Source organism: Micropterus dolomieu, linkage group LG13, assembly GCF_021292245.1.
Source record: "Micropterus dolomieu isolate WLL.071019.BEF.003 ecotype Adirondacks linkage group LG13, ASM2129224v1, whole genome shotgun sequence".
In the NCBI taxonomy this organism is placed as follows: domain Eukaryota; kingdom Metazoa; phylum Chordata; class Actinopteri; order Centrarchiformes; family Centrarchidae; genus Micropterus; species Micropterus dolomieu.
Genome location: NC_060162.1, coordinates 12,282,209 through 12,304,513, shown reverse-complemented (window position 1 = coordinate 12,304,513; position 22,305 = coordinate 12,282,209). Strand labels below are relative to the sequence as shown.

Genomic DNA, 22,305 nt, shown 5'->3' with positions numbered 1-22,305 from the left:
GGTATGTTATTTTGGTTGGCCTAACTGTTTGCTTGTGCTTGTTTTATTTATTTTCACTTCAATAGTGGCATGGGCCAGATTTCTAAACACAGCAGTATAAATAGTGCAGGAAATTGGAGGGGCTATTTTGAAATTCTGTTATAGCGCTGCTAAAAAAGGTAGATACCATCATGAGAGAGGCCATGTAAAAATATCCAAGTGACTGTTCCAAGCTAATGGGTTTAGATAAAATTAGGTGCGCGTTAACAATAAATCGCTTTAGACTCACTGTCAGTGTTCCTACATGTCTGTCAAGTTAATGATAATACTGTACACACTGTCTAACAGAGTAGTTGCATATTTTTCTTCAAATATAGAAACATTCATTGAGGCAACTGAAATCCTAAAAGTCTCATTATATGAACTCCACTGTAAAAATCTGATCCAGTACAGAATGAGTTCTTAAAAGATCTTAGTGGTAGTCTTCAGATTATAAGGCATTTAAAGTACAAGCTATTTCATTGACAGGACTGCTGGCTATAATATTGTTGCTATTCCTGGCAGAATCATAGGTTCTTTTGAATGTCACAATAGTGGCAACCAAACATCAAGGAATGTAGCAAAAGTTGTTTTTCTTCCCTTAACCATTGTTTCACAAACTGCAACAACATCTTTCCAAGTCGTGATGTCATGCAACATGCCTGATGCCTGCAGAGTTCATCTGTGTGAAATGGTGGCATTAGGCCGGTTATGACCATACTGAAGGATGGATAGATAGAGAAACAGAGAATCACTTGGAAAGGATTATGCCAAGGTTACGGTGATGTAAAAGATCAACACACAGAAGAAGAAAGACTGCCTTTAATCTTACAGTGTGAAAGCTTAGTTTGAAATGAATTTTTTCTGCCAACTTTTGTACGAGCTGGCAAAATTCAATTTCATTTTCTCTTTTGAAAAGGTGTATTGGTTTATTCAGTAAAGCTAGTTGTAAGGTCTAAACAGATGTAGAGAAAGGTGAAAATAATTAAATAGAGAAGCCTGCTTCAGAAATGAATCTGTGAATTAATTTTATTTCCAGTTGTGCTGCTGTTGAATCTGTTTTGTGTCTGCAGAAAATTAACTGACCCAGGAAGAAATCCTCAATAGGCTCAAGTGAAGGCAAAGGGGAAATAAACAACATACATGTAATTTACTTACTATCATAATGACAAAGTTAATTCAGTAAAGTATGCTCAGTGGTAACACAGCACAAACTTATAACCGAGTTATTCTCAGAGTTGCTATTCGTTGGAAATTCATATTGAAACAGTTAAAGTGTTTGCAAAATAACTTCATCAACAGATATTCAAGAAATGTATGTACCACGATACTTAAAAAGATTCTACAAACTCCAAATTCGCGCCTTAGCATCTTAGTTATTAACCATTAATTGGAGTATATCAGCAAATGGAACGCGATTGCCTAAATGGAATATGATTGCTGGCATAATCACTTTGTTAGTGCACTCTGTAATTGTGATGAAGCAATGCAACAAAAATGGATCTAATTAAAAACAACCTCTTAATTCACTTTAATCTCAAGAATTTGATGGGACATGGTGCCGGAAGCGAATGCATGGATGAATGACATGAGCATGTGTTTGAATCTAATTAACTGTGTAATATGAGAAGTTCTGCTGATGAACTAGACTGACTGTGTGGGCAAGGACTGCATGAAAATCATTGTGAGCCTTCACAACAAATAAAAGGATCGGAGAGACTGACTTGCATTCAAGTGAAACCCAGAATCACATGGAAGCTCAAAATATCTTGATAGTCTTTTCTTCCAGTGGGAAGAACATATGGCTGAATGATCACCTTAAAAATCGTGCTTACATTGCATTTACAAAAGCCAGCGCAGTTCAGAGGATTATTTCATCTTTTCCCATATGTTTTTATCTCACATGTAATGTCTTCCTGTATACTGTACAATGTTTATAGTTGATGAGACAATTCATCACAGTCTGTGTCCTTTAATGAAACCACCAACAATGCTCTCCCTGTGTGCATATAACAAAAAACCTTCCAAGGTCAAGGCATTCATGCAGTAAAAAGAAACAACTGCTATTGTCAGTGCCCTAGATGCAGCTTATTGTATCCCATCCATTTGCTGCTGAACTCAGTTTGCCCCGTAATAACTGCCAGTCATACCCCACATAAAACAGCATTATGTTGATGATTTCTATGTACTGTGTTTGCTGTTGGTGTAATGGATAAAATAAAAACCAGCTCTTTCAATTCAATAACCCCCTTTATCTTTTTGTCTACCGGAAACAAAGCTTCTTAGAATTTAGATCACTGTCTTTAATTCAAGGATATCCAAATGACTTCTGCAGTGTAATACTAATGGCAATATATATGGTGATGATATCAAATCAGAACAAAAACTGTATGGCAGTTGGAAAAATGGACAGCGAGAGTTCCCTCGCAAAAACAAAACGGTAGCTGCAGGTCAAATTCTGAGACAGCCAAGTGTTATTCAGGGGGAACGTGCTCTTGTATTGAAAAACACCTCTCAAAAAAAGGAAGCCACCTTCCAGTTTTAAATTTGCTGTATTCTTAACGTCACCCATTCAATACAGAGCAATGTGATACATCTTCTCTCAGTTAATCTCAGGCTTTCACGTGATCATATAGGTCATGGCCCCCATCAGAAAGGCAGTTTTTTGTAGTGAAAGGTATCTTGTCCCAGTTGTTTTTTATAGATGGTGAGCAGTTTGCATGCTGCTCATGCTCCCTGGACATCTTGTGTTTCAGGCGCCCGGAGGGGCTTGTAGGTTTGCAAGAGTGCTCTGACATCATTTGCGTTTTTTTTCCCTATTATCCGTTCACAAGAGTGAACTGTCAACCTCCACACCTAATATAAGTTCAAACTGTATTATATGATCCATTATATTATTATATTATTGTATTATATGATATTATATGGGCATTACCCAAGAGAGAAACGCTTTGAAAGCTTGTTTTGACAAGATAACCAAATGAAAACAGTTTTCTTCGGATTAAATTCTATTCTGTTTGTTATACTGATGATGTGATACAGAATTAAGATAACCATCTGTAGTGTCCTCTCTGGCCTTCCATAGTTTCTGACCATTAACTGGTAAGTACATTTCCAAAAATCATACTTTGGCTGTTAGATATCATGTCATCTTTGCTATAGTGGACACAAGTATGAACACGCCAATGCTAATCTGATCATTTCTGCTTCACTGCTTCATGTCTGAAAATGAGAAACATGTCATTACTTGTTAAACCCACTTATCAGGCCTCTGCTGCTTGAGCCCCTGGAGATCAGAACAACCTTCCTGAGGATATCAGGATATCTAACTCTGTGCCCTCTTTCTGAAACTCCCTTCGTACACACTGTACACTTTTTACTAAAAGAAAGATTAAATGTTTTTTCAAGCTGAATCACCATGGCATTGGCTTATTCTCTGTAAAGAACATGTCTTTATTTAACACTTGCTACACACCCCCTGCAATACAAAATTCCTAATATTTGACTTGTTGGTAGCACTAAAGATGGCAAAAATCTAGTCAACATTTTTAACTTTTATAGCTCATCCTTATTTAAGCTTAATTAAAGGACATTTATTAAAGCTTTACTTTAATATGTACAATAGCATGTTAAAGGATACATTCTTCCAATTTTGAGTCTCTGTGACAAACACACAAGTTAGTTTAGCTCCTATGGTTATCTGATCAAATGGCATCTATGTCAGCTGAATACATATAGTACCATGCAAAAGTTTTAGGCAGGTGTGGTAAAATGCTGTAAAGTAAGAATGTTTTCAGAAATAGACATGTTACTAGCTTATATTTATAAATTACTGAAAACAATGCAACTATAAAACAATGTAGCCCAAGTGGAGTTGTGAGGGCGCAAGAGTGCCTTTGATGCGAGAGACCCAGGTTCAATCCCCACTGTAAACCATCCACCTTTGTGTCCCTGAGCAAGACACTTAACCCATGGTTGCTACAGAGGTGTACGACCTCTGACATGTATAGCAATTGTAAGTCGCTTTGGATAAAAGCGTCAGCTAAGTGAACAGAATATATTAAAAGTAAATACATTTCTGGTTTGACCACCCTTTGCCCTCAAAACAGTCAATTCTTCTAATTACAATTGCACATAGTTTTTGAAGGAACTCAGCTGGTAGGTTGGCCCAAACATCTTGGAGAACTGCCCACAGTTCCACCTTGTTCCTCTTTACGCCGAAGATATTTATTAATGACTTTCGCTGTATGTTTCGTTTGCAGAAATTCAGTCCAAAATGCAGTGAACTTCCACCATTCTTCACCGTTGCCTGCAGATACTCATAAGTCGCTTGCCTTTGTTTCCATGTCAGAGGTATGGCTTTATGGCTGCAAGTCTTCCATGACGGGCACTTCAGACCAGAGTTGTGCGGATAGTAGATGAGTATACTAGGGTTCCACTGTTTTCTGCCAGTTTTGAGCTGATGGCACTGCTGGACATCTTGCAATTTCAAAAGGAAGTAAGCATGATGTGTCTTTCATCTGCTGCAGTAACTTTCTTTGGCCAACCCCTGCGCTACGGTCCTCAACTTTACCCATTTCCTTGTGCTTGGACAGCACATCTGGAAACCCGTCTGCCTTGAAGTTTCTGCCTGTGATCGACCTCGCTGATGCAGCATAACAACTTTGAGTCTTGTTGCTGTTCTCAGTCTTGCCCTGGTGGATGACTTTTCACAGTAAACTGTCAGCAACTTCAGCTTGTTAGCTGGGTTTGGCTGTTCCTCACCTAGTTGTATTCCTCCTACACAGCTGTTTCTGTTTCAGTTAATGATTGTGTTTCAACCTATATATTAAATCAGTGATCATTAGCAACTGTATAATTGTTTAATCATACACCTGATGATATGCCTACAAAATCCCTGGCATTGTGTAAGTGTATCTATATATATATATAGGATAATTTATGCTGTATTGAAGGCAATGGGTGGTCACACCAAATATCACACAGATTTTTATTTTGTCTGTTTGCTTTGCATTTTGTTAATTGATAAATATAATAACATGCCTGTTTTTACAGTATTTTTTCCATACCTGCCTAAAACATTTACACAGTCCTGTACATTCGATGGCTGTGTATCCATTGGATCACTACACATACATGTTAAGCCAGATATCACATAGAAGCCCTATTGAAATTCCTTTTGGACAAGTAATGTTTCTGAACTCCTCCAGGACAGGAGACCCTGTCATACACTACATTTCCAACACAGCTAGGATAACATCCCCAACATGTTCAGTGTTTTGCTGAAAGTAAACTGACTGAGCTGTGCTGTGGGATGCTGAGAATAAACATCCATGTTTGTGTGGGACACACAAACCAAGTGAGAGAGTAAAGCCACCTCTGCTGAGGAGTTCAACAGAGATCCTGTGTACTGATTCTGGGACTGAACATATTCCAAGCACCAAATATTTTTAGACCTTATCATAGCTTTAGTATATTTGGGAATTTGTAAGTATCTCAACCCACATTTGCGATTGCATCTTTGTCTTTAATTATTTGTCATTACTTTTTTAATAATTTTGAAATTAGGGCTGGACGATATGGGCAAAAATGTTATTACGATAAAAAGTTTCATATCTTTCGATATTGATAATTATCACGATAAGTATCAAATCGTCAAATTGAAGAAACCTGATGGTTACTGCGGTTTTAAACTCTTTTTTTATAGTCATCACTTGAGGCCAAACAGTGGATCACTTCACAAATCTGAGGTAGAACATTCAAACAATTATGATAAAATCTTTGTCAACAAATATGAGTGAGTAAAATTAAGTAAAAGCTTTTATCAGTCCTTTTTGCTCAACAAAATAAAAATCTTAATAAAAAATTAAGTCCTAATTAGTTTATTATTCAAGTGAATAAAATCAAACATTTATTGAACATTAGTTACAGTGTTATTGAAAAAAATTATATTGCGATAATTATTGTTATTGTTTTATTGTCCAGCCCTACGTGAAATTGAATTCACTTATTGGTCAAATTTCTCGACTTGCAAAAATTAAGCATAGTGTTAGTTCAAGCAGAGCAATTAAGTTGTGCTTGTTTTGGCTGATTGTTTACAAGATGCTTTACAATGAATCATTCACAGCAGTGTGGCTAGTAACGCCCATTCATATTCATGCAGATATAGCGCAACCATTATAACCTGACACTATCACTCATAACTCTGATGATTGTGCTCATGACAATGCTGTTTGCTGCCGCAGCTCCCTCCATCACCCCAACCTCCTCCTTATATAGTATTTTATATTGTTGACTTAATGGGGGATTAGCTCTCTCTGCAGAATCCCGCGAGCATTCTCAAACAGCAGACCCTTTTCTGCCAAATGTAACGGTATAACCATTTACTATAAATATTTAATTCCTTGACACAAGTGTCTCTGACTGAAACAAAATTTTTCCTAATGGCTAACATATTATTATTTCCTCTGCACAGTACACCCACGTAGGTATTTTCGTTTAGTTTTCCTGTTTTCCTTAATTTTTCCCCAGGACTGAAGTGTGAAGTGTTTGAACACCGGCACATGTTTGACTGACATTTTCCTGTGATGTACCTGTTATTGTAACATACTAACAGTTTGATTCTGTTTAATGTAAGGAGTTTGAGGACCTCAGCTCCACGTAATCTTAACCTGAAATGAGGTCTAATCAGCTAAAATGAAAACACCTGCATGGGTTGACAACATCTTTACATGAAATATATACTAAAGAATAGTAGATATTGCAGAGAGCAATGGGTGAGTCCTTGTGCTTTAGTTTTGTGGATTTAAGGTCAAAAGCAGCTAATTGTGAATGATACATATTTCTTTATCAATTTCAATGCAGACAGTGTGCTGCCCAATGTGATAGAATTTTTACTAGTATTATATATAGCTATTAAAAAAGCAGGATTTACTTTAGTAGTGATTTTGTATTATTTAGCAACTCGGATCACCACATCACAGAAATGTTAAAATGAGACATGGCTGCTACAGCATCTTCTTTACAGAGCTTGTTGCTCTTGTGGTGATGTTGTATTGCCAGTCTCAAGAGAGAGTGGCACAGGCATCCCACGCATTGAATTAGTCAGTACTTAACCCTGACAGTTTCTTCTAGCCTCCTGTTTCTTCTCTAATTACCATCCCTTCCTTGCCAGTAATTAAGTCGTCCCACAGCGGGGGCTTTTTACCACTAGGTAGGAGAAAGGAAGTGGCATGGACTCCCTCCCAAGTCAGCCCCTGTTGATTCTCCGAAACTTACACAGCTGAGAAACGCAGATCAACACCCAGCATCAGCACTGCTCCAATGATTGTAATTGCAGTGTAGCTCCAGGATAACTTTGTGTTTTATGTGTGTTTCTATGTTTAAAAGAGAAAGATACAGAGATAAAATGTAATTTTTATTCCAATATGAAGCAAATTGGTCATCTTGCACAAATCCTGCTACATTAATAAAGTTTGATTTGATATACACGTGTACAAGTCACTATGTCTGCGATATTTTCTGTGCCTTACAGCAAACAATATACACACTTTAGGTCCCTCTTATAATTTTAAAGACAAAAATCAATTTGTGAACAATGACAAGCAGTGCTGGAATTTCCGGTTGCCTGATTGGCTGGGGCAAGTGCTTGAAATCCAAGTGTTGGAATTGATTACTGCTTCAGTCAGCAAATGGGAATTCACGTCTGCTGCCAGAGCATGAGGTGACAGCCAACATTCTCTTGGGTGACAGCATGTTCATGAGTCATCTAATCAAAATTTTCACAATCACCCTGCAACAGTATCCCTTAGCAAATGTCCTAATGCCGTAATAACATTGATTTTTAAAGAATGCAGGTTGAGGTGGACATGTCATGCAATACTTTTCTCACTACATGTGATGTGTTCAAGTACTAATGGAAAAACCTGGACTCCAAGTAGACTGCTTAAAACTATTATATACATGAAAAAAAAAAACTATATTTAACTTACTTTTTGGCATACACTCACATAAAACATTATACATTACATAACATTATATTAAGCTATACAAACTCAACTTTGGTGTCATTCAATGGAAAACTATATTGATTTTTATCATTGTATATAAGTATATTTTAGAGAGCATTTTTTTGTTTTATTTAGATAGGTAATGTGGGATTGCCTGCAACAAAGATCCCTGGCTGGACTAGAATCAGCAACGTTACGATTACATGGTTAGCAGCTTAAACCCCTAGGCCACCAGGATGCTCCTATATTGAGTTTCTCTCAATGATGATACAATAACATTTAACATTAACATTTTAGCTCAAGTAAGATAATATCAATGTGATTGGTAGAAGATAAAATAGTATAAATATATATCCTTTTCCTATGGGTATTGGAATTTTTATATATCTGATTGAATTGTTGTCATCGCCTTTATTATTATTCCACATTTCTCCTGACACCAGCACAACTTCCATCCTTAAGACACCCACTGACTATAGGTAGATACTGTAAGTACAAAATAAATAAAAATAATCGAACAGCGGCCAGAGTCTGTGCTTAAGTCTTGAATGTTAGTGAAAACACTTTGACAGATGATAAATGTAGCACAGCTATGATGAGATGGAGAGAAGCCTTTAATAATAGATGGCTTTTCTTGTTTTTTGTTTGCAAGTGAGAGATGCACTTGGGTACATGGTATTTGTGAGTCATCTGAGCCACTCCAATGCCTGTTACGCAGCTCTTCCTCACCTTGACTATGACCTCAGTGCCAGCGTACCTGTCTGCTGCCCTATTCCTTGTTTTGATACTGAACTCATCGGACCCCCTTCCATGTCTCTAGCACTTATATATATTTTCTTTATCACACACTTTTAGCACCTTCCTGTCTCCCTGCCTAATAGCATCTCAGACCCCTCAATGTCTCTGTCCTTTTTCTACAGTCTGTTTCATCCCCCCTGACTTCCTGACTACCTCTCGCCTTCTCTTCCTTTGGCTACAGCCTGCTGAATTAAACATTGCTGCATCCTCTCTCAGCAAATCTGCCGACTACATCAAATCCGCCTTCCCTCGCTCTATCCAATTACAGATGGCTCATCCAAACTAATTCAAGACCTGAGTTGGACAAATGTAACACCTTGTTTCTGTTTGAAACAAATGGGGGCCAGATCAACACCGACAAACACATCCACGCTGAACACATGAGGAAACTCAAGGTGTTTTTGTCATTACTCGTTGTTCATTAAAGCATTTTAAGAAATTACATAAATGCAATAGACAGACGCTAAGCTCATAACAACAAAAAAAAGGATAAAATACTTGGAACAAAAGGTGAAGTGAGCGTCAAGCTGCAGGGCTATCTGTTTGATGAACAGTTTAAATTAGAGACTGAATAAAAGAAGTTGTTTGCACATGTAAATTAGAGCTGCAGATTATTCATTCAAGGTTTAGTGCTGATCAAGTGGTTGTCTGTGGATGATTATAGTTTGGAATAATTAAGATCATGAAGGAAATGTTTAGTTAGAGATATGCATAATGTGCATTACATATAACCATGGTTTGCCTGTCAACCCTTACATCAAACACTGGTTTCATGTAGGAATGGAGCTAGCTGGAAGTCAGAAGTAAATTTATATATAGTGCTATATATATATAATATGTAGATATCCATGTTATAAATATCGAATTATGACAGTGATCATAGATTCAATGGAAATGCATGTATTAAAGTTGAGTGTTAAAGAATTACTGCTTATTTAATACCTCAAAAGACACATCTACATGAATGACATATTTCCTTGTGGTGGAGAACAACTGGGAATGAAGAAATATCATAAAATTGCCTCAGCCACTTTTTACTTCCCCTTCCCCTTTTTTCAACCCCTCAGTAGGTTGATTTTTATACCTTTGGATGGAGCCATATAGTTGTTTCCCCTGTTTCCAAATCTTTAAGCTAAGCTAACCTGTTGTTGGCAGTAGCTTTATATTTAACTGTACAGGCATGAGAGTCCTTCCATCTTCTTAATTCACTTTAGTCAGGAAGGTGAATTAAGTTTATTTCCCAAAATGTCCAACTTTACCTTTAAGTTTCTACTGAGCAAGGAAGCTTGTAATAGCTTGTAAAAACAGTCCTCATACCTAAACAACAAAACAGGTAATTTGTCAATGCCTCCTAAAATGACAAATATGACGTACCGGACCTTAACTACGTTACGTTAAGTCCTGGGATGAAAGTCACATAAGGTTAAACATGTGGTTAACATTGTGAAATTTGATCAGGATTAGGCAACAAAACTACTAGGTTAGGTTTTGGAAAACCTAAAGTACATTATGTAAGTCATGTAAATCACATGACTTAACTCATACGTTGTAAGTTAGTAATGCTATTTAACTTAAAACTCTAAATAACTCAACAATGACTTGGTTTTACATACATACATCCACCCCATCCACCTCCTTACATGGCCTTTCTCACTCTTTATGCTTGGTCATCTGACTCCCTCTTTTGGTAACATCATACAGCCATTAGAGGTCGTGAGCACAAGAAATGTAAATATGGGTCGTAATAAGATGCTTGAACAAATGACCTATGTGGACATTTTTCTGGTGAGGACAGGCTGGGAATATATGGTCAACCACACAGACAAACAATAGCGCAACAATGTCAAAAAGAATAAAATTTACAATTTACAAAATACATATTAATTAATATAATTAATTATCTTCTTTTTGCAATACATTATTGAAGGTTTATGATGCTTACATTGACTGAAATGTTAAAACTTGTGTGTTTTTTCAATATAGTGTACCAGTTTTGTTGTTTTAAGCACAGCTGTGCAGCAGCTTGCTATGTTGGTCGCCAAGAGGCTATTTATCTTGACTTCCTGACTAACTAACTATAAGCTTCAGAAACTGCTTGTTTGTTTTTGTGTTGTGTTTTGTTTTGTTTATTTTTGTGTTGGGAAATCAGTTACTCATATAAAATGCAGCTTTCACTGTTGTATCATCATAACAGATCAAACTAGAATTAAGTGAGACAAAAAATATAGGCCACCAGAGATAAACTGATATTACTGAAGCTAATATAACGTTCCTAGTTTTTGTGTAACACATAGGAGGATCTGTCTCAGATGAGGAGAGGCAGGCGATTAAAGAAGAATGTTATAAAGAAACTCACAGGTTCGTTTTTTTATGCATAGCTATTGCCATTTTGGTAACATATATATGTGCAAGCAATCTTCAGTTTTAAGGAGTTTGTAATTTAGTATAGTGATAACAGATGTTAAACTGGCTTTGCAAGTATCTTAAACAGTGCAGAAATCCTCAATTTCCCTTCTGAAATGAATCTGTCAGCCACTTAGTTTATATACCATGTCATCATATTTATAGTAGTAGATAGTATATTTTAAATGATTTTGTTAATGCTTTGCAAGCATGAAGCCAATCTGAACAAGAAATATTTAACTTTAACTTCAATTAAAGTCTAAGTCTATTTGTTTGTTTCTGTTATTACCATGGGAAACACGTTTGTTAGAATTTCCTTTCCAAATGTCATCTTTCTACAGGTCATTGCGGGGTTTTGTTCAACACCTTGGATACATTTTGAGGACTTCCTGTGCCTTGGTCCAGTGACAAGAGTAGCTCTATCAACCCTCTCTATTCATTCACGTTAGCATGGCTTTTAAAAGTGGGATCAATCAGAGCTATTCATTTTCATAAATATTTTTATTCTAAATAACAACCCCCATCTCACTTCTTTGATTACAATGCAATGCCGATCTGAGGCCTTTAAAATGCATTAATGGATAGCAGATTTGCATTTATATTGGTTTTTCACTCAGGCACACGAGAACCTGAGATACAGCTTTGTGAACAAAGACCAAAGAGAGAACACACATCATCTGAAACACATTCGACCCCATAATAGAGTACAAGCCACAGAACGAGAGATGCTAGTGTGAGCAAAACAGGCCATCGAATTTCACCACTAACTGAAGCACACATTGATACACATTATTCTGCTGAAGGTCTGATACAAGAGCAGTATGCAGCCTGCAGTGAAAGTGGCTATCTTGTGACTGATGAATACCATACATGCATACGATAACAAAAAAAGGAATCCAGTTTGAAGATTGCAATCAGCAGTGACGCAGTGGTGATGATCACTTATACAAAACACACTCCAATAATTTCTTTAAGAGACATAACTATAGAGGGAAGGGATAATTGGTGCCTTGTGGTGTGTCTTTCCCCTTTCGGGCGACTGTGACCTTTTCAGAGCACTAGACAAGAGGTTGGCACTTCCTAAAATCTGTGTTTATTCTTCAAATTAGGCGCAGGGCCCATGTTATTAAAGATGGGGCAGATTTGTTTGTTGCCGATCAGGTTGGTATTGTCCATGCAGCGTGCCTCCGAGGTAATCTCTCTTGATAAGAGAACCCGAAAGGAATGGATGCTTTGTCTCTCTGCAAATCTGATTCAACCACTTTCCACCACTAAATCGTCGAGGCAGAGAAGGTCCCCGGGGAAATTTACAAAGCGATTCAGTTCTCATTGCTGGTTAGAGTAGAGCACGGCTGGGCAATCATGTGCCGAGGAGGACCGAGGGTATGTATGATTTCATTCCAACCAAACACTACACCAGCTGATGTCACTGATTTCCTCACTCTCTTTGGCTGAAGATGTACCAATCATTCAAATTAACTGGTGGTCCAGGTTGGGATAAAAATCCTTGGAAAACACTTGAACCCTTAGGGGAACATTTTACACCCTTGCATCCAATACTGTATACAATTATTTACTAAATGTATATTCCATGCTCAAAAGCATCTTTCATTTAGTCCACTAATACAGTCATACAGTGCAGTGACCTGTATTACACATACTGTATAATATAGTTGGATGTGTTTGCCATTATTTGAGGGGAATAACTGAGAACATAGCTACAAAAGTAAAAGAAATCTATCAAACTTCACTTTGTCTGACAATTCTGCAGATGTTTGACAAATGTCAGTGTGGATTGTTGTCATTTAATTTTGAACAAGAAATACATTTTACACTTAATTGTAAAGATTTAATGGTCCTGTCATGAGGAAAGAGATATCTAGCACTGACGGCTGAATTTGATGCCACAAATGGTTTGTTAAAAGGGAGAAACACCAGGAGCCACCTGGGCCCAGCACCGTTCCCAGCAGCACCCAACATGCAAACACACTCTCTGTTTTAATAAATCACTGCCGCATCACAGACAGTACTTGATGGCGGTACAGTGTCTGTGGAAAGCGGCTTCAAAGTTCTGCCTCTGAGATTCATGTCTCTGTGCAACATCCCACTCTGTCAAGTTACACATTATGCAAATGCATTGTTTACTGTTCGTGTGACAATATCAAGGCACAAAAGCCAGTGGGGACTGGGGGCTGTGGCAAGTTACCAAGCGAGATGGAGGAGAGAGACAAAGAGAGACCAAACTCTGTGAAAGAACTGCCAAAGGAATATGGCAAATAACTCTCTTACTGTCTCTCAGTCTTTCTGTACTTCTGAGTAAGCAGACTGCAGAGGGATGCAAGGAAATCAAAGCACATCACTCTGAGAAAGAAGGTTTCTAGCTATCTAATTTCTCTACCTCTGTATGTGACACATGAGGGGATGTGCAATGCAAAGCTGCAAAGCAAGATTTGAGGTGGAAAATATATACCAGTCCCTCCAGCATTTCGCAATCGCAACTATCACAAATAACAAATTCAACAAACAAACAATTTTGAACAATCACTACAACGTTTCCCGCAAATTTAACCTGTCATTGCTGTTTCTCGCAAAACGCTGTCATACATAAGCAATCTAGCTTTCTTCTTTACAAGACGTAGCAGACATGTGATAGCAACGTCTCACATTTGCCTACAAAAACAACAGCAAAGGGCTGTGAAAAACAGTGTCTAGATTTTCTTTACAAAAGTGGGGATCAACTGTTTAGCATAACCTTGCAGTATTGTGGTTGAACACAAAAGGAAATTGTCTATTGACCAACACATAGCAGAACCGCTGGGGGACGTCAGAGAAGCAAATCACTGTGACACAGGCTGTTGCATCTCGGTCATTTGCAAGCGCTGAACTAATCAAGGTAAGCTGCTAAATATATGTCCTGTTTGCATAACACTGAACTATGTGTGGGTGTGTGTGTGATTTAAGAACAACAAAAAAGAAGTCTTGTGTTTAAACAACTTTGCCAAGTATTATTAACTAAATATAATTCTAAAGTTTAAAAAAATCAAATCTACTTAGTTTTCACTTATTCCCACAATTTGATTGCATAAAAAGCAGAAGAACATCGCAACATTCATGACAATATTTTAGAAAACTTTAGCATTTTAGGCCACAACAATCACAAAAAAGACCTGAGAAATCCTGGAGGGACTTATATACCATGTTGCAGTTATTTCCAAAGGCTAAAAAAATAACCCTGGCCATCAGAGTTTTGTTGGCTTGGGCTTGGAGACTTGTAGTAAGACATGTGAGTTCCAGGCAGGAACACATCTGAATCGCATTATGATAAGTGTGGCATCCAAACGTTTCCAACAATCAAACCCAGATAAATTTTATTCAAGGAAACACTGCATTTTCATTTGGTCGCCTGTCAATGGCGTTATATCCCCATTATCCCATCCAGAGACTATAACTCATTCAAAGAAAAGTGCACCTGCCAATACTATCTGTCAATAATAGCAGTGACTGCAAGGACAGTACCAATTACTAACAAGCTGACTAATACCAGTATGTGACTTGGAACAGGTAATAGCAAAGGAAAGTGAAAGTCCAAGCAGAGTACTGTACTGTGCTGAGGGTGGCTGCAAGTAAATACAAAAAGTACTCACTTGATAGGTTAAAAATGTACACAGAGCAGCTTTTTGCAACTAAAATCTCAAAATAGAAAAACCATTAAAACTAACAGACTCTTGAAAGGCCTGTGTTGCAGCACTACTCAGGCTGAAAGTTACTCACCTATAAATTTTATATCTGGTCGTAAATCCTTGGCGGAATCTTTCCACAAAGGACAGATAACTCCGAGAGTGGTGGAAAGGTCCACGGTCAGAGATGAGCCAGTCATATTGCTTGGTGACATGTTGTTCAGTGGCCAACGGGTCCTGGCGGGAAGACTGAACTGTTATATGGTCCCATATAAACAGGAAGCAGATGACCTCAATAAACCTCCAGTTCATGCTTTTTTTTAAGCCGCTCTCTGTTCATTCTCGCTCCATTATGTGGAGACCTGATGGGAGAGAAAAGAAGAGGGAAGGGGGGAGGGAGACAGAAAAAGAGAGCTGTTACATGACAAAGTCTATTTTAGCAGTACAAGAAGATGTCGTAGAGTTAGGTTAATTGTGTTGTACTGAACAAATAAGATAGTGCCCTTGTCATTGTCACTTTACTGTGACATGATGTGTATTTATTTTCTGCTCTTTCTCAGATTGTTCACCCTTCATGCCTCCCTGGAGTTTTTCAGAAAGCCACACAGATTGTGCCTCTCCACACAAGAACTGTTACTCTTTTGCAGATGAGCATGAAGTACAACCTCAGCTGTGTGGCTGTCTTTCTTTTTTAAAGCTAATTGGTGTCATGATAAGTTCTGACAAGGTTAGAAGACTGTTTTATGATATGTTATGACACCCAGCCACTAATGTGGAAGAGCACCATCTCCCTTTACCCAGTGGTGTCAATTACTGCTGAAGGAAACTTTCAACTATTGACTTGTGACTTCATGAATTGTTAAAAATAATGTGATACAAAATGTTGCCTTTTTCATCAAATCCAAAGTAAGTAACTCAATTTGGATCCACTAAAGCTGGATGGGAAATACAATTGTATTATTGCCATACATAATGGCCCTATAATACTAGCCATGACCCTGTGTCATATAAATATTTTAGAGACAATGCCCTTAAAAAAAGACTGGACACAGATTAGCAAAGTCTGGCCTGGACTGGGCAACATACAGTACATGTAACTCATGCTAAGAATACAGCAGTTTGAATAAATTCTTAAATATTATACATTACAGCATAATATCCCATTCATTTCCATTGCAAAATCTCTATTACAATGCAAAAACACACATTTAATGTTACATCATCAAGTCCTCCGCAAAAATAAAAAAGAAATCAGAAAATTAAAATGATACATTTCCTCATTGTGCATTGACTGCAAACATTATTATCCACTTGGCAGTGAAATTATGTCTCTTAGTTAGTGATAAGGAAATGATTTCCATCAGTAATTGCATTTAAGAACTTTGGCCCCTGGCCGTGCAGCACCCAACAGTGTACTATCAAGTGTGACTGCATGCAAAAATTCTACCACTTTTCATGGTTTATTAGACAATAACACATCATAAAAGAGCAGGGCAAATTTAATGGCACTAATCTTTTCCTGTTAAATAGATGATGAACTGCATGATTAAAAAAGTTAAAGAAATCACAGTGGCATACTTAAAGGGAGATTTTTTTTGTCACATAACGGTTAAAATGAGTGTGTCAGTTTCTTGTGATGTCTTAAATTAATTTCATATTTTATTATTTAAACACTGCTTCACCTACTTGCTAAAAGACCCAGAACAATCGGCATAATTTGATATCTCTACTTATGTAACTAATTATAATCATACTGCCATATTTCAAATATAATCACTTCTTAAAACCGATAATGAAATTTCAACTATCAACTGTGAATACTGTATTTCAGCTATATTTGCATATTTGACAGAAGGAAAACAAGTATTTTTCCCCCTATCAACCAAATACTCAGTGGCAATGTCAAAATATGACGGTGCTCTTAGGTTTTAGGTTAATAACGTAAAACTAATTCGAGCCTGGCTGTCAAAATGAAACAATACATAATCTGATAAAGAGGGACAATGCCGAGCAGGGGATTTATAATATGCCTTTGTGCAAAGACAGGGTGTAAATGTTTGAGAATAAGAAAATATGAAAATGTAGCTAATGTGTCAGCAAAAAAAATCTAAAATTTATAACAATTGGCTTGCTTTATTGGCTGACATTTAGTAGCCATTAATGTTTTCGAAAAGTAAAAAATAAAATAAAAAATAGCCGCAACCTGTATTTAGAGGAGTTCAAGCACAATACGCTAATATATGGTGAAGATACCGTTTGGGAGGAGAAAGCAAGAGAACACTTTTTGAAACCTGAGTAGATTTGCTCAAAGCAATGTTTGGATGTGGGCACTGGAGGTGAATGTGACCCACTGACATATGTATGTTACTATATAATATTTGTGCATGTATGCAAATGCTACATTATCCATGTAAGCACTTAATACTGATGATTGATTCTAAGCAGTGTTTGACTTAATGTTTTGATTTCAACGAATTACCTCACTCACTGACTATAGAGTTCACTATTGATATCTTGTTGAAATCTTCGGAATGTTACTATGAGCATTTAGAAGTTTGAGTGGAAGCCTATTTATTCTCACAACTTTTTATAACTACAAAAGAAATCTATGAGAGGACAATTTCTTTAATGCGGTGTACATTTTGATTATATTTTCATCAATCATGGCACAGTTTCTTATTATTACAGTTTTTCTCTCACTCACTTTGGTACATTTCTCGAATCATCCCTAACATTTACAAAACAGTAAGTGCATTTCTTGAAAAATATCGAACAAACAGCACAAAACAGTGGATTACCTGCAAAAGCCCGTAACGTCCTTTTTACATTTCTCTATGCATTTCTGCCTCATTATGCAAATGAGGAGGGGCTGTGTTTCAAGGGGTCAACTTCTCGCCTATTTACTTCTCGAACCACATGGTCAGCTAGGCACAGCTAAATCTGGAGTGCACTCGTATTTGACCCTTTATGGTAAATGCAATTGTAACGGAGCACAGCGAGCTGACAGGCAGGTTAGAGACTTTATTCTGTCAGTTTCTCTCTTTACAAAGTGTTGCACTCTGACAGTCTTATCTGAAGAGAGGCTATCAAATCTCAGTTGCACGTGATGCGAGCACCACAAACAACCAAATGTATCAAATTACACAAAATTTGCACAAAGATACACAACATCAGGTTTTCAAAACAAGGTGTTAACACAACGTGTATGCAGTATGAAAATAACATTAATTGGATTATACAAAACATGTTACATATGTCCAGTAAAATAAAAACCTACTAAAAATTACTTTATTGTTTAATTTTGGTTGGCTGGCAGTATTTGTGGACAGATACATCCTGGAGTTCATTGACAGTGTCTACAATAAATGAACATTCAATAGTGATCATCAGCAGATCAGCTGCTTGCCATTTATCAGTTCACCCTCAAAGACACCTTTGGATGTAAAGACAACTACTTTAGCATTAATGAAAACTATACTGTAGTATAATAATAAACTAAGTTCAATAAATATAAATGATTTTGTCCTAGGATTTATTATAAATTTATACTACTTCATTGCATAATTTAAAATAATAAGTTGAGAAACAGGTCTGTTCATTCATCATCCTTCACTGCAACTGATATTAAACCCCACAATCCCATCTGTCACAATAGTGAGTGTAAAAATGTTTTTCATTTAGGCAGTCTGGAACAGAAAACAACTTACCAACCTCAAGTTATACAGTAATATAGTAATGTCATATGTGTATGAAGGTGGATCAAACACAGTTAATCTTAAATGTTAAAGTAGAGAGGAGCCTAGTAGGCCTATTTATTTTCATTCTTTATACATTACACAAGATGAATAAGCTATGCAGATAGTTGTTGATCGTTCTCCACTTGTTATCCTGTAGTTACACAGTAATATTAGGGGTGTGGGCTGTATTAAAAGTAGGCTATCCACTGTTCTCCCATTCTCTATATTCACACAATAACAATGAGATATGCTGTTCTCCCATTCTTCCTCTGTATCTACACATACACAACAAGGCATGTAAGGGGGAATATAAAAGGAATTTATTTTATTGTTTTTGGGTTATCTTCTGTGGTGCTCTTCTCCTCCTCCTTCTTCTTTTCTTCTTATCCTCTGACAAATATGCTTATGTCCGCCTCATGCCTCCTCCTCTGTCTTCTGTGGAAGACATAAAAGAACAGTAACTATCCATCCATCCATTGTCAACCGCTTATCCTGCGTACAGGGTCGCGGTGGGCTGGAGCCTATCCCAGCTGGCATCGGGCAGGGTACACCCTGGACAGGTCGCCAGTCCATCACATGGCCACACATAGACGAACAACCACTCACGCTCACACCTAAGGACAATTTAGGGTCACCAATTAACCTAGCCCGCATGTCTTTGGATGGTGGGAGGAAGCCGGAGCACCCGGAGAGAATCCACGCAGACACGGGGAGAACATGCAAACTCCACACAGAAAGGCCGGGGCAACCAGGGTTTGAACTCATGACCTTCTTGCTGTGAGATGACAGTGTTGACCACTGCACCACCGTGCCGCCCAAGAACAGTAACTAGCCTACATTAAATCATTTCACCTGGTAAAGTGCAGTTAAGTTAACTTTAAATTGACTCCATTACCACACATAAAACATGGCTTAATAGCAATCACATTTAACAGAAGCATAAAATTCGGCTTATTAGTAACTGTCAACATTAGTTTATTTGTTAGCCTCTACTAGCTTAAGAGCTTTAGCCTATGGCATTTATCGCTACTACAATTAGCCTAGTGGCTAGCTGATTTTTCCTCTCCTCATAGTTTAACAAATTACATGTATTACTCATAGTATTTCTTACTCACCGCTGGTTAAGTCACAGCATCCCCGACACAACACCACGGTTGAACTTTCAGCCATAATGGACGCACCTTTTCATATACAGTCCATGGTTGAAACTAGCAGCTGGTAGCAGCAAAGCAACACGTTGCTCTGAGTCGAAGCATTTACCGTAAAGGCTCAAATACGATTGCACTCCAGATTTAGCTGCGCCTAGCTGACCATATGGTTCTTACAAACATTGGCTCACTTTCTCGCAGTTCTGTGTCCGTGCATTTCGCTTAATGAAACCTTTGTAGGTCAGCGCGTCCATGCAAAAAGAAGGATGGCGTGGCTCGTAGTATTGTCTTCAAATAGAGTTGCTAAACACCTTAGTGCACTGAAGGAAGCCATCTCTTAGGACTGCTTGAGGTGCAAGCTTGTCGATGTGTGTGCATGTAGAGTTTTGCCGTCTGACTGGTCCACCAACAGGTGAGAAGTTGACCCCTTGGGACACAGACCCTCCTCATTTGCATAATGAGGCAGAAATGCATAGAGAAATGTGAAAAGGAAAAAAATATAAAAAAATATTAAGACACACATAAAGTAATTAATAAATAAAGCTTAAGATTATAACAGCAATAAATAAATAAAGTAATTAATAAAAATAGGTGAATAAATAAAGAATCAATCTAATGAAAAGAGATCTCATTGTGTAATTGAATTACTGCCTACATTTTTTTTACTGTATTTTTTGTGCATTTAATCAGATGTTTATTTATTTATTTTTGCATTTACTTTTTTAATCTATCAGAATCCGTTCTCAATAATTCAACAGAGAACTGGTATAACACATTGTGATCAGCATGATATAACCAATTGATAATGTAGGAAACAGCAGACAATTGTACATAATCATTTGCATCAATGCATCAAAGCATTTAGAATTTGTTCAAAACAATGACAAATTGCTTTTAAGATGTGCACAAGTGACGAGACAAAGTCAGGAATGCAGTTTTTATAATTTCAATTCTGATTTGAGAAATGTACTACATCGACTGAGAAAAACTATAAAACACAACATTGAAGATGTACAAAAGCAAATGGATAATTAATACTTTTGGCCCAGGATATTTTTTCTTCCAAATATGGTAAAGAATGTACTAAATATATTTAAGATTGTGCCACAAAACGATTTTGGACAGATTTTCAAATGGCAAGAAAAATAACATTTGTCATGAAATATGTTTTTGAAATTACCCAATTGAAAACATTATTTTGTTTCCACTGTCTTGTTGTAACAAAAGTTAATTGGTGGATGACACAAACATTTCACATACAGGCGGAGCTTTTGCAAGAACGGACAGTTAACTATTAGTTGTGGACTATTTTATTTTGCACTTTGAGGCCATACCAAACAACTAAGTATAAAAAAATACAAATCTCTCAGACACACAATTTACCTGTAGCCTAAATGCCCTTGAAAACCCTAACCATATATCAAATTCATTATTGAATCCCCACAATCTGACTGTCCCGCTTTGCTCACGCACACTGGTGCAAAATCTACCAGGGGGTGGGATGATGGACTTTTGGTATTTTGGTAGTTGAGGCCATGGGGTGTACAGGAAATGGGCTGCAATTCGGAATAAGATACAATCTTATGACGGAGTTTCCAGCGGCCGATAGCGGTGCGGTTCAAGGATTGCAAGCAGGCGTGTGCTCATAAGCATGCTCGCCTAACCTCATGAGCGAGCATTATCAGAAACACAACCGCTTCCATACAGAGACCCCAGCATGCCAGCTGTGGCTTTTCACACAGACATGTTCAGACTCCCGGATATTACGAGAATACTCCCGTAAAAAAACAAAGAGTGACAGCGTCTATTGACAGACAGCTTCACACAACATGCTGGAAACTCAGTTAAACTCCCACTGTAACATTATAATAATATTTTTATTAGCTTGAGGTTGAACTAATCCATGCTGGTTACATAACGGTACATTTACTGCATTTAGCAGCCTACTGTGCCTACTGGATGATAACGAAACAGTAAGTGAGCTAGACTGAATATTATAGATGAGATTGTTGCTACACTTTATAAATGTTACCGCAGTAACATTACTGTAGTGTTAGTGGATGGGTCTTCTGTGTTGTTGTCACCATTTTGTTGCAGTAGCCTATTGTATATTATGTGGGTCACGTTAGTTACAGCGACTGAGACGGTAGAGAAGCTATGTACCTGAGTATCTGTGAAAAGACAATAAATCTATATTGAACGTTAGGAAGCAAACAGCCGCAGGTCCAAGCTAATGTAGCATTAGCTGGCTGCTCCTGCCTTGCATCACTATAGGCTAGTGAACAAATTGCTCCACATTGTCTTTATACAGTTACATCCTTTCTTGCAGGCTAAATCAACACTTTGACATAATCCCGGTACACAGGATAGTAATATGGATCACGTTAGCTGGTGAAGTAATCTGGAAAGTGATACAACTTTATAAAGATCCACAGGCTGTCGACTCTCGTGCTAAATAACATGTGTGCTAGTTCATTTGTCCAAATGTCACTTCTCTTCTTACTTCTAATAAACC

General features: G+C 37.5%; 1 protein-coding gene across 1 annotated transcript in view; it reads right to left on the bottom strand.

The window, feature by feature from the left end:
* Positions 1–22,305, bottom strand: part of brinp1 (bone morphogenetic protein/retinoic acid inducible neural-specific 1) — a 145,528-nt gene that overhangs the window by 84,108 nt on the left and 39,115 nt on the right. Inside the window, exon 2 of the mRNA XM_046066796.1 lies at positions 15,000–15,267. Coding sequence (XP_045922752.1) covers positions 15,000–15,217 — 218 coding nt within the window. The 5' untranslated portion in view covers positions 15,218–15,267. The remainder of the gene's footprint in view (positions 1–14,999; positions 15,268–22,305) is intronic.